The sequence below is a fragment of the Haemorhous mexicanus genome, chromosome 29 (genome assembly GCF_027477595.1).
Source record: "Haemorhous mexicanus isolate bHaeMex1 chromosome 29, bHaeMex1.pri, whole genome shotgun sequence".
Classification (NCBI taxonomy): domain Eukaryota; kingdom Metazoa; phylum Chordata; class Aves; order Passeriformes; family Fringillidae; genus Haemorhous; species Haemorhous mexicanus.
Window position 1 is genome coordinate 6,113,416 of NC_082369.1, and position 11,624 is coordinate 6,125,039.

Genomic DNA, 11,624 nt, shown 5'->3' on the forward strand with positions numbered 1-11,624 from the left:
GGTGCCCGGGGGTCCCGGGGCTGGAGGCACCTGGAAATGGGGCAATGGTCACCTCCCAGCTGGACGTCACCCCAGGGGTCAGAGCTGGGCCTGGTGCCCTTCCCAAGGACACAAACAACTCAAAGGTCTCTGGGAGCAGTGCCCAGGCATTACTCACACGCTGGCACTGGAAATCCCTGAGGATTTACCAGCAAATCCATGTGGAGGCAGATCCCAGGGGGGCTGAGGGTCCTGTCAGAGCCCCCCCAGGTGTGCAGGAGGAGCAGCCAGAATCCCTGTTACAATCTCTTTATTCATTATCATTACATCCTTTTGGTTTTATAGAAATATATAAAATAGAAAACCACAAAACCCCTTCCCTATCCCCCCCCCCCCAAAAAAGGGATATTTAGCTATAAAATACAATAAGTTAGAAATAAATAACTGGGTTGCATAAATAAGTCTCTGAGCAGAGAAGAGGGTTTGGAGTGGGATATGGACACCTGGGCACGGACCCAGCCCAGCCCATCTGGGGTCTCCTGGGTGGGAAGGATCCACCTGCTCAATCAAACATGGATTTAAATTAGAGAGGAGACAGGGGAATAAGTTATTTTGGGAGAGAGGTCACAGCTGGAGGTTCTGGGGCTGAGCTGGAGACCCCAGGGCTGAAGCAGAGGCAGGTCTGGTGTGGAGTCACTTGGTGCCACAGGATCTGGATTTTGGGATGCTGGGGCTGGAGACCCCTTGGCTGAGCTAGGTGGTGGATCCAGGGCTGGTGTGGAGTCACTTGGTGCCACAGGATCTGGATTTTGGGATGCTGATGCTGGAGACCCCATGGCTGAGCTCAGTGGTGGATCCAGGGCTGGAGTCACTTGGTGCCACAGGACCTGGATTTTGGGATGCTGGAGTCGGGATGGCTTTGCCCCACCTGGATGGGCAAAGCTGGAGCTGTCAGGCACAGTGGCACCTGGTGACCAGCATGTCCTCGAAGAGGCTGGACACCAGCCTGCCCTGGCTGTCCAGGTGCATCAGCACCATGGGGTCGTAGCCAGCAGGGACACAGCAGGGTGGAGGGGCAGCCTTGGACAGGGAGTGCACCCTGGACTGGATCTGGGCGTGCATGCTGGCCGGTTTGTAGTTGTGGGGGCAGGACCCCTCGCAGAACCTCATGTAGTAGCTGTTGGGGGCGATCACCCAGTCCGACCAGCCGATGTCCTGGAAGGAGACCTTCAGCGACTTCAGGCAGCACTTCCCATCGCTCTTCCCGCACTCCTCCTCCAGCCCCCGAGCTCTCCTGGCCGCCCGAGGTGGCTTCTCCAGGGTTTGCACCTCCAGCACCAGCGTTTCCCCCCCGGAGGTGGCCAGGGCTGCCGAGATGTCGGTGCTGAATTCCAGCTCCAGGCGCAGCGTGTCCTCGGGCCCGGCCAGCCAGGGCTGGATGGCTCCTGTCAGGTCCAGGCTGAGGGAATCCCGCTGCAGCTCTTGGCTGTGCAGGAGCTGGGGGGTGCCCCCATCTCCCCGCAGGGTGGAGATGGTGACCCGCGGTGGCACCGAGGCGCCGGGAGGGGACAGCGGCTGCTTGAGGAGTTTCAGCTCCGCCTGCACCACGCGGAGCTGCCGGTGGAAATCGGCGGTGCGGGACAGCAGGAGGTGGTAGCGGTAGGGACCGCGGGGCTCCCGGTGTCCCTGGACGTCCCGGTGGCCTTGAGAGTCATGATGTCCCTCGGAGATGTCCAGCCAGGGCAGCACTGCGGGGACAGAGGTGACAGCTGATGTAAGAGACGGTAATTCCTCACCAGCTCATGCTTTGGGATCAGCTCCGGCCAGGCAGCCGAGCCTTTGCTTCCAGGGAATCACGCACACCCTGAGGGGTGCTGGAAATTCCAGCCTCCCATCCATTCCTGGCTGGAGGGTCTCAGTTTTCCTGGTGCCAGAGGAGGCGTCCCAGGACCCACTGGAGCACCCCCACCCACCCCCGGGCTGTCCCCAGCCAGCCCAAGCAGCGGGATGGAGATTATTTAAATTATTTCATTTAAATTTTAACATTAATTGATTTATTTAATTATTTAAATCCCCCCTCCCAGACGCAGATAAACCCCCAAACTGGAGCTGAAGCTGGGGATCGGGGGGATGGCGCCTCACTTCCTCCTCCCGCTCACCCCCAAATCCCCGGAGCCCCACTCCGAGCCCCCGAGCTGCCCGATTAAAGTTTCCTCCCCAACCCCGCCGATTCTTTTTTGTAATTTTATGCAAAACGGCTCCAGCGGCGGCTCCTCCCCATTCCAGGGCAAAGCAAGGAGCGGGATAAGGATGAGCGCGGCCACCGTGCTGCATGCCCGGTCATGTCCCCGGGCACCGGGGTGACATTCCCGAGGGCGGGACACGCTGGGACACACGCGTGTCCCGGGCCATGAGAGCCGGGGGGCGACACGGAGCCACGGCCACTTACAGGTGGGGGTCAGGCGGTGTAGCCTGGACACGGCTTCCTCCTCCTCCTCCTCCCGGCTCCGGTTCCCCGCCAGCTCCGCCACTTTCCGCCGGTAGAGCCGCTGCGCTCTCTGGATGCTCTCCTGGTCCAGCTGGCCCCGGGTGGCGGGGGGAGCCTGCATTCCCAGCCGCTCCAGGATCTCCTTTTTGACGGCTTCCAGCTGGAACCTGTCCTGGTCCCACGCGTGGGGCCGGGAATCCACGGCCGAGAGGAGCAGCAGGAGCTGCAGGCAGGTGAGGGCGGCCCGCGGCGCGCTCGGCATCGCTCCCCTCAGCATCCCGCAGAAATCCGGCGGCCTCGGGGCAGGGTTTGCTCCCGAATCTTCTGCGAAGGCTGGACGTGCTGCTGCCGGCGGTGCTGCCAGGGGAATGAATGAAGAGGACCAGACCTGACTTTATAGGATCCGAACTTTGCCCGCCCTCCGTTCCCCCTCCCCGAGGGTGACGCCGGAGAGAACTCCCAGCAGGAATCTCTCCTCTCCGCTGGGATTTCCAACAGGAGCTCTGAGAGCCGGGTGATGTCTAAGCTGGTTTGAAGCTGCGGAGATAAAAAAATTTGGAATTCTCCTTTTGGGACACAAATATTTCCCTTCTACCTGCGGTTTTCCCCACGGATCGCGCGGCTCGGGGAATCTCCCTCGGGGTGATGGAGAGGGGATGATGTGCGAGGCGAGAGCGCTGCAGGCAGCACCCCAAACACGGATTTCCCATCCTCGCATCCTCAGCCACCTCCCCTGCCCGGCACCTCGCGGGTCGGGTCGCTGTTATCGCCATCCGGCCCTTCCCAAAATCCCAGCGGAGCGGAGATGGGGCGGGCAGGGGGAGGATCCGCACCGGACCTTGTCCCACCGGACAGGTGAGGCCGGGGGATGGGCTCGATGAGCCCGGATCCTTCTGAGGCAACCGTGGCCGGGGTTACGTCATCCCAAACGGAGGCAGCCGGGATGGAGCCGGGCACGCCGGTGGCACGGAGCCAGCGGGGCCACGTGTGCCGGGCAGCACCGTGCCAGAACGGGGCTGGGAGGACGAAATCCAGAGGAGGAACGACCCCCAGGGGCCAGCACTGCACCGCCCCTCTCCCAGCTTCTCCTCAGGGATGCTTGGACCAGAAAAAAACGTGAGCAGAGGGATGAGGAGCTCCCGGTGGCGTGAGGAAACGGGCAGGTCCCTCCGGGACAGGCGAGGCCGTTCCCGAATGTCCTGAAGTCCATCCAAGCGCCGGGGCTCCAGCTGCGCTCCCGCCGGGGAGGAACGCGCGGTAATCCCCTGATTTACGGCTTTGTCCCCGCTCCTCCGCGGGACTCGGCTCCAGCCCTGCCCCGGCTTCTCTCACCCCCTTTCTCCAGGGGTTGCCTGAGGCAAAGCCCAAAACACGGGAAAGAAGTTTCACCCTAAAACACGAGAAAGAAATTTCACCCTAAAACACGAGAAAGAGGTTTCACCCTAAAACACAGAAAGTTTCACCCTAAAACACGAGAAAGAAATTTCACCCTAAAACACGGGGAAGAAGTTTCACCCTAAAACATGAGAAAGAAGTTTCACCCTAAAACACGGGGAAGAAGTTTCACCCTAAAACACAGGAAAGAATTTTCACCCTAAAACATGAGAAAGAAATTTCACCCTAAGACATGAGAAAGAAATTTCACCCTAAAACACGAGAAAGAAGTTTCACCCTAAAACACGGGGAAGAAGTTTCACCCTAAAACACGGGAAAGAATTTTCACCCTAAAACATGAGAAAGAAATTTCACCCTAAGACACGAGAAAGAAATTTCACCCTAAGACACGAGAAAGAAGTTTCACCCTAAAACACAAGAAAGAATTTTCACCCTAAAACAATTTTGGCAGGATGACCGGGCTCATGTGGAGGGGATTGCCCCGGCCCTGGCTCTGCTGCCCTGTTCTGGATCCATCCTTGCAGCAGGTCGGGTGAGGAGGAGCAGGAATTCCCCCAGGTCCCCTCCCCGTTTCGCTGCTTTTCCCTTCCCACCTTGGAAGGAAAGCCCACGTGTGGCTCGCAGGGAAACCTCAGGTTTATCTCCAGGGCTTCATCCCACGTGGGACATCACCCATCTCTCCAGCAGCTGGGCAGGGATGAAGTCCCCTCCTGGAGCTCCTTCCCACAGGGAATTCCCAGAGCCCCAAGGCTGATGTGATTCTTCTCCCAGGGATTTTATCAGCCAGGGTGATTGCAACCCTCCAGCCCTCCCCAAACCCAGGGAAGAAAGGAGAGGGAGCATCACCCCAGGAGGACACAAGGGCAGAACCACCACTCCATTCCCTCCCCTCTGGACATCTCCAGGTCCACACCAACCACCAGCTCACCCTCCACCATCCCCGGGGTGCCAAACGTGCTGATCCAGAGCCAAAATGGAGCTCTTGGCACGTCTGGGTGCAGGAAGAGGCTCTGACCTCTCCGGTGACATTGAGCAAGACCCGGCAGAAACCCCAAAATCCTCAAGTTCTGCTTTTGCAATGGATTTTCTGCCAGCCCCACATCCAGGAGTGACTCACTCCCAGAGCATCAAAGGTTGCTGGAGCCGGATGTTTTCCCCCGAAGGCGCCAGCAGTGGAAGCCAGAGATTTACAGTCCAGCAAGGGCCATAAAAGAGGGATTTTGGGAGCAGTGGCTTGATCCTGAGTGAGAGATGATGAAATGTCCCAGTGTGTCCTCACCAGCCTGCGAGGGGATTGCGCAGCCTCTGCGTCCCACGTTTCCTCAGCTCTTCCCGGACACACTCAGCGCTGGGAGGTTCCCGGGGGCCTTTTCCCAGTGGGATGAAGGTTCCCCTCCAGTTAATGCATCCCCTCATCTCAGCACAGCTCTCCTGGCGTGGGTCTAGAGCAGGGCATTGCTGTTCCCAGGGATGGGCTGAGGGTGAGGAGGATCGAGCTCTGGGAAGTGCAGGAGGAGCTGCAGTTGTGCTCTGCTGAGCCTGGAAAGGGGTGGAAGTGCCCAAGGCCAGCTTGGATGGGGTTTGGAGCACCCTAGGACAGTGGAAGATGTTCCTGGCTGTGGCAGGGCTGGGCTTTAAGGTCCCTTCCAACAAAACCATTCTGTGATTCCAAAAGAATCACGTTTTTCCAGGTGCTGGTGGTTGGTGGGAAGGACGCAGAGCAGGAGGCTGCAGAGGGCTTCAATCCCCCAAAATGCAGGAAATTCCCCACAGCTCCCCGAGCTGGCAGAAAATTTGGGGTTTTTTTTTGCAGAGCTCCTTACCACAGGTGGCAAGAGGGGAAGTGCTGCCTTCCAGATTTCAGGGCTATCAGCTCCTCACAGCTGTTGGGCAAAGGATCCCCAAAAAGTCCCCGGAGACCCCTGGGAATTGGTGGCATCACCCTAGGAGCGACAGAGGGGGGACCAGGTCCTTCCCACACCCTACAGGACCTCAGTGCTCCCCAAAACCACCCAGGCTGAGCAAGGTGGATGCTGCAGGGAGGATATTCCCTGGAAAAAAGGCAGCTCGTGCTTTCCCGTGGTGCTTTTTTAACCAAAGGATGAGAAGGGAAGAGCAGCCGGGCTGCTGGCAGCTCCAAGCAGCTCGTGGGGAAGCTGGAAGCTGCAGGAATTATTCGGGGTGAGGAACCCCAGGTGGGGTTGGCTCCATCTCATTTCGGGTCTGGAGGGGTGGGAGACAGGGCTGTCCCTCTGCTGCCAGCGTGGGAGGGTTGGGAAGGCACAGCCCGTGTTTTCCCAGCGCTGGATCAGCAGAGTGGACACCGAGGTGACCTTTGGATGTTTCTAAATCAGAGCCAACCACGATGGCTCAGAGAGCAAAAAGCAGCTTTTGCCCCGTCACAGCAGGAATCGCATTTTTCTCCCTTTGCTGCGAGTTTACGGCATCTCCCAAAAATGAGACTTCTGCTCCACTTGGACAAAGACATCCCTGGGCTGCACCCTGGGTCAAAGATTAACTCGGTGTCGTGGTTTGAGAGGAAATGAGTTTTTTTTGGGATGGTGTGGTCAAACCAATAGGTGTGAATTGAGAATTAATTATCTGAGGAGCAGCGATGGACTGAAAGCGAGTGATCTAAAAAGTGGTGACTAAATTAAAAATCCAAAGTTTTGTTTTACTGCGATGTGTTGGAAGTCTAGTGGGAAGAGGAGGAAGAAATTTAGAAGGTTTTCATCCTGTGTTCTGTGTGTTTCTCTTATAAAGTTTTTTCTTCCTTTCATTCTTAAGCTGGAGCCCGCTCGGCTCTGTCTCTGGTCACATCTCACAGCAGATACCAGGGGACAGGATTTGGGGGTAAAGCAGTGGGTGTGGCACCTGGGGACAGGATTTGGGGGTAAAAGAGTGGGTGTGGCACTTGGGGACAGGATTTAAGTGTAAAGCAGTGGGTGTGGCACTTGGGGACAGGATTTGGGGGTAAAGCAGTGGGTGTGGCACTTGGGGACAGGATTTGGGGGTAAAAGAGTGGGTGTGGCACCTGGGGACAGGATTTGGGGGTAAAGCAGTGGGTGTGGCACTTGGGGACAGGATTTGGGGGTAAAGCAGTGGGTGTGGCACCTGGGGACAGGATTTGGGGGTAAAAGAGTGGGTGTGGCACCTGGGGACAGGATTTGGGGGTAAAGCAGTGGGTGTGGCACTTGGGGACAGGATTTGGGGGTAAAGCAGTGGGTGTGGCACCTGGGGACAGGATTTGGGGGTAGAGCAGTGGGTGTGGCACTTGGGGACAGGATTTGGGGGTAAAGCAGTGGGTGTGGCACTTAGGGACAGGATTTGGGGGTAAAGGAGTGGGTGTGGCACCTGGGGACAGGATTTGGGGGTAAAAGAGTGGGTGTGGCACCTGGGGACAGGATTTGGGGGTAAAAGAGTGGGTGTGGCACTTGGGGACAGGATTTGGGGGTAGAAGAGTCGGTGTGGCACTTGGGGACAGGATTTGGGGGTAGAAGAATAGGTGTGGCACTTGGGGAGAGGATTTGGGGGTAGAAGAGTGGGTGTGGCACCTGGGGACAGGATTTGGGGGTAGAGCAGTGGGTGTGGCACTTGGGGAGAGGATTTGGGGGTAAAGGAGTGGGTGTGGCACTTGGGGACAGGATTTGGGGGTAGAGCAGTGGGTGTGGCACTTGGGGAGAGGATTTGGGGGTAAAGGAGTGGGTGTGGCACTTGGGGACAGGATTTGGGGGTAAAGGAGTGGGTGTGGCACTTGGGGACAGGATTTGGGGGTAAAAGAGTGGGTGTGGCACCTGGGGACAGGATTTGGGGGTAGAAGAATGGGTGTGGCACTTGGGGACAGGATTTGGGGGTAAAAGAGTGCGTGTGGCACTTGGGGACAGGATTTGGGGGTAAAGCAGTGGGTGTGGCACCTGGGGACAGGATTTGGGGGTAGAGCAGTGGGTGTGGCACTTGGGGACAGGATTTGGGGGTAGAAGAATGGGTGTGGCACTTGGGGAGAGGATTTAAGTGTAAAGGAGTGGGTGTGGCACCTGGGGACAGGATTTGGTGGTAAAGGAGTTGATGTGGCACTTGGGGACAGGATTTAGGGGTAAAGGAGTGGGTGTGGCACCTGGGGACAGGATTTAGGGGTAACGGAGTGGGTGTGGCACCTGGGGACAGGATTTGGGGGTAAAGCAGTGGGTGTGGCACCTAGGGACAGGATTTGGGGTGGACAGGGACCTGGGGGGAACATGTTTGTACCAACCACCACCTTTAAAAGCCAACAAGGGTGAGAGGACACAGAGGCAGAGTTCAACTCTTTATTTCCTTTGAAACAGGGGTTCAAATCCTCAGTTACAAAGTCCAGTCTGGCAGTACAAGCTGGGACCCCGCAGCCCCTCGGGGCCACGGGATTGTTGGGATTTACAAGGCACTGCAAGAACACGACAGAAACCCCAAAGGGCTGGGCCTGGTGCTCCAGGAGTCCTGGCAAGCACGAGGTGACACCTGAGATGCCCACACGGACATTGGGGGGCTTCAGGAGGGACACACGGAGGACCCCAGGGCTGGGAAAGGGTCAGGACAAACAGCTCACCCAAGAGGAGACAGCAAAAACCCTCAGGAATTGGGATAACCCAACCAAAAATGGGAATGGAACACAAAACCATCAGGATTTGGGTTAACCCAACCAAAAATGGGGATGGAACAGCAAAACCCTCAGGAATTGTGTCAACCCAAGCAAAAGTGAGGATGGAGCAGTAAAACCCTCAGGATTTGGGTTAACCCAACCAAAAATGGGGATGGAACACAAAACCCTCAGGATTTGGGTTAACCAAACCAAAAATGGGGATGGAACATAAAACCCTCAGGATTTGGGTTAACCAAACCAAAAATGGGGATGGAACATAAAACCCTCAGGATTTGGGTTAACCCAACCAGAAACGAGGATGGAGCAGTGAATTCCCTTTGCTGCCTGTGGCAGGTCCATGTTTTTGTGGCACACCTGGGGCACTCAGCGCAGCCTCCAAGGAGCACCCCGGGATAAAATCCAGGGGGATCCCCCCAATCCAGGGGATCCCCACCAGTCCAGGGATTTCCCACCAATCCAGGGCATTCCCACCAGTCCAGGGGGATCCCCACCAATCCAGGGGTTTCCAGCCCAATTTTCCCACCCCCAATCCAGGGGTTTCCACCAATCCAGGGCATCCCCACCATTCCAGGGCATCCCCACCAATCCAGGGGACCCCCACCAATCCAGGGGACTCCAGCCCGATTTTCCCACCCCCAATCCAGGGGATTCCAGCCCAATCCAGGGGTTTCCAGCCCCAGAGGTGAGCCCAGCACGGGCCAAGGCACTCCCTGACCATCCAAGTAAACACCGGTGGCTGAAGGGGTGGTGCAGTCCAGACCCTGAATTTGGAAGCGGCACGGAATGTTCTGGAAGGGCACTGCAGGTTTCAGTTCCCACCCCCCATTCCTGCCTGCGGGGAGGAATTTCCTCCCCTGTTTTGTCTCCAGAGGCTGAGCAGAAGCAGCTCCCAGGTTTCAGTGAACACCTCGAGGAATTAACAACACCCTCAGCTCTGGAGTTTTGGCAGAATTTCCCTTTCAGCACATCAGACAGGAATACAAGACTTTTTTTTCATGAAAAAGTGCACTTTATACTGCAAAAAAATTGGGGGTTCTGGTGCAAAAATAAGGAATTCATCTAGATCAAGATGAGTATTTATGGGGGTTTTTTTGTTGGTTTTTTTTGTTTTTTTTTTTTTTTTTCTCCAAGTCAATAAATTTAGAAAGAGCCTTTGCACCTCTGAAATTCCTACCATTAAAATAAAATTAAATTGTTAAAATATTATTGGATCAAGTATTAAAGTGAAAGGAGGTGAGAGGGAGGGGAGTTCCTTTGGGGAAGGATCTGTACAAATTCACTGCTGACAGTTCCACCTGGAATTCAGAAGGACAAAAAAAAACCTCACAGAAAACACATTTTCTGCCTGAAGATCCCGATTTTCAGTCAGATTTCCAACATCCTGCAGCAGCTCCGTGCCTGAGCCTTGGCTGGAGTGAGAAATCCAGGAGGAATCCAGAATGAAAAGGAATTTACCCCCACCCCCCATGGCCAGACCATCATCGCTGCTGCAGCTCCTGTGGGAGGGGGATTCACCAAATCCCCTCTTTTCCAGAATTTTCCCATTTTTGGTTTGAAGAAGCTCCTCCTCCTGCAATTCCCAAAAAAAAAAAAAAAAAAAAAAAAAAAAAAATCCTTAAAAAGGGCAAGGGGTCAGGGCTGGTTTGGGTTGGAAAATAAAAATCACCCAGCTCCAAATCAGCTCCAGCTCCTTTGAGCACCACAAGAAATTCTGTGGATTTTAAACTTTTTTTTTTGTGTTTTTTAAGACTTTTCCTCACCCAAACCAACAGCTCTGGGAGCCTGGGCTGTGTGAGCAGGGCTGGAATCTCCTGGGATAATCCCAATTTTCAGCTGCTGAGGCACTGGGAGGTTCCATGGGGGTTGGAGGTTACAGCTACACCTGGCCCCAGGTGAGCTCAGCCACAAACGGGGATTTTCCGTGGAGGTGAGGATTTTCCATCCCCACATCCCTCAAGGAATGTTTTCCTGCCCTGGGCATCCCCAGAGCTCCCAAAGTTATCCCAGAGCACAGCAACTTCTTTTTGGGTTTTTTGGGGGGTTTTTGGTTTTTTTTTTAATGATGTCTCCAAGCCTGCAGGGAATAACTGGAATAACTCTGGGAGCTCAGCAGCTCCTGGCTCGTGTCACAACCTCACCCCAAACCCTCTTCCTGACCCCAGCCCCATCCAGGCACCCCCAGGCACACCCTGGGCACCCCCAGGGCACTCCCAGCCCCATCCTGGCACCTCCAGCCACACCCAGGCACCCCCAGGGCACCCCCAGGGCACCTCCAGTCACATCCTGGGCACCCCCAGCCACACCCTGGGCACCCCCAGGGCACCCCCAGGGCACCTCCAGTCACATCCTGGGCACCCCCAGCCACACCCTGGGCACCCCCAGCCACACCCTGGGCACCCCCAGGCACACCCTGGGCACCCCCAGGGCACCCCAGCCACATCCAGGCACCCCCAGCCACATCCAGGCACCCCCAGCCACCCCCTGGGCACCCCCAGCCACATCTTGGGCACCCCCAGGGCACCCCAGCCCCACCCAGAGCACCCCCAGCCACCCCCTGGGCACCCCCAGCCACATCCAGGGCACCCCCAGGGCACCCCAGCCCCATCCTGGGCACCCCCAGCCCCATCCTGGGCACCCCCAGGGCACCCCAGCCACATCCAGGCACCCCCAGCCACCCCCTGGGCACCCCCAGCCACATCCAGGGCACCCCCAGGGCACCCCAGCCCCATCCAGGCACCCCCAGCCCCACCTGGGGCACCCCCAGCCACATCCAGGGGTGCAGGGCCAGGGATGGACAGACAGACGGACAGGGAACATCTCACCTGGAGATGCTGATCCCTCCCTGACCCCTCTGTGGGTCTCTCCTGAGATTCCACCCTTGGAATTTCAGTGTGGCCTCCCCAGTCTGGTGATTTTCCACTTCCATTCCTCCCACAGTGACATCAGAGGTGAATTAATTCAGGTTTTTTTTTGCTTCCTGGGGATTCCTCCATCCCCAAACCCCCCAGGAAATCTCCTCTCCCCCAAGTTTAGCAGCTACAAAACACCCAGGACACAAAAAAGGAATAAATCCTATGGGGAGAAGGAGCTCAACTAATCACCAAAAAAACCCAAAAAACCAAAAAAACA

The 11,624-nt window shown here is 56.5% G+C and overlaps 2 protein-coding genes and 1 long non-coding RNA gene across 3 annotated transcripts in view; all 3 read right to left on the bottom strand.

The window, feature by feature from the left end:
• The window catches only part of KXD1 (KxDL motif containing 1), a 132,775-nt gene that overhangs the window by 87,912 nt on the left and 33,239 nt on the right, over positions 1–11,624 (bottom strand). The gene's annotated exons all lie outside the window — the stretch shown is intronic.
• GDF15 (growth differentiation factor 15) lies at positions 273–3,611 on the bottom strand. The gene is made up of 3 exons (XM_059870243.1): positions 3,063–3,611; positions 2,429–2,824; positions 273–1,727 (listed from the first exon to the last, which is right to left on the bottom strand). Exons 1-3 carry the CDS (start codon positions 3,238–3,240, stop codon positions 931–933), a joined length of 1,371 nt encoding a protein of 456 aa, XP_059726226.1. The 5' UTR covers positions 3,241–3,611; the 3' UTR covers positions 273–930.
• Positions 8,153–11,616, bottom strand: LOC132339606 (uncharacterized). The gene is made up of 2 exons (XR_009489693.1): positions 11,318–11,616; positions 8,153–10,065 (listed from the first exon to the last, which is right to left on the bottom strand). It is a non-coding gene; the product is annotated as an uncharacterized LOC132339606 (long non-coding RNA).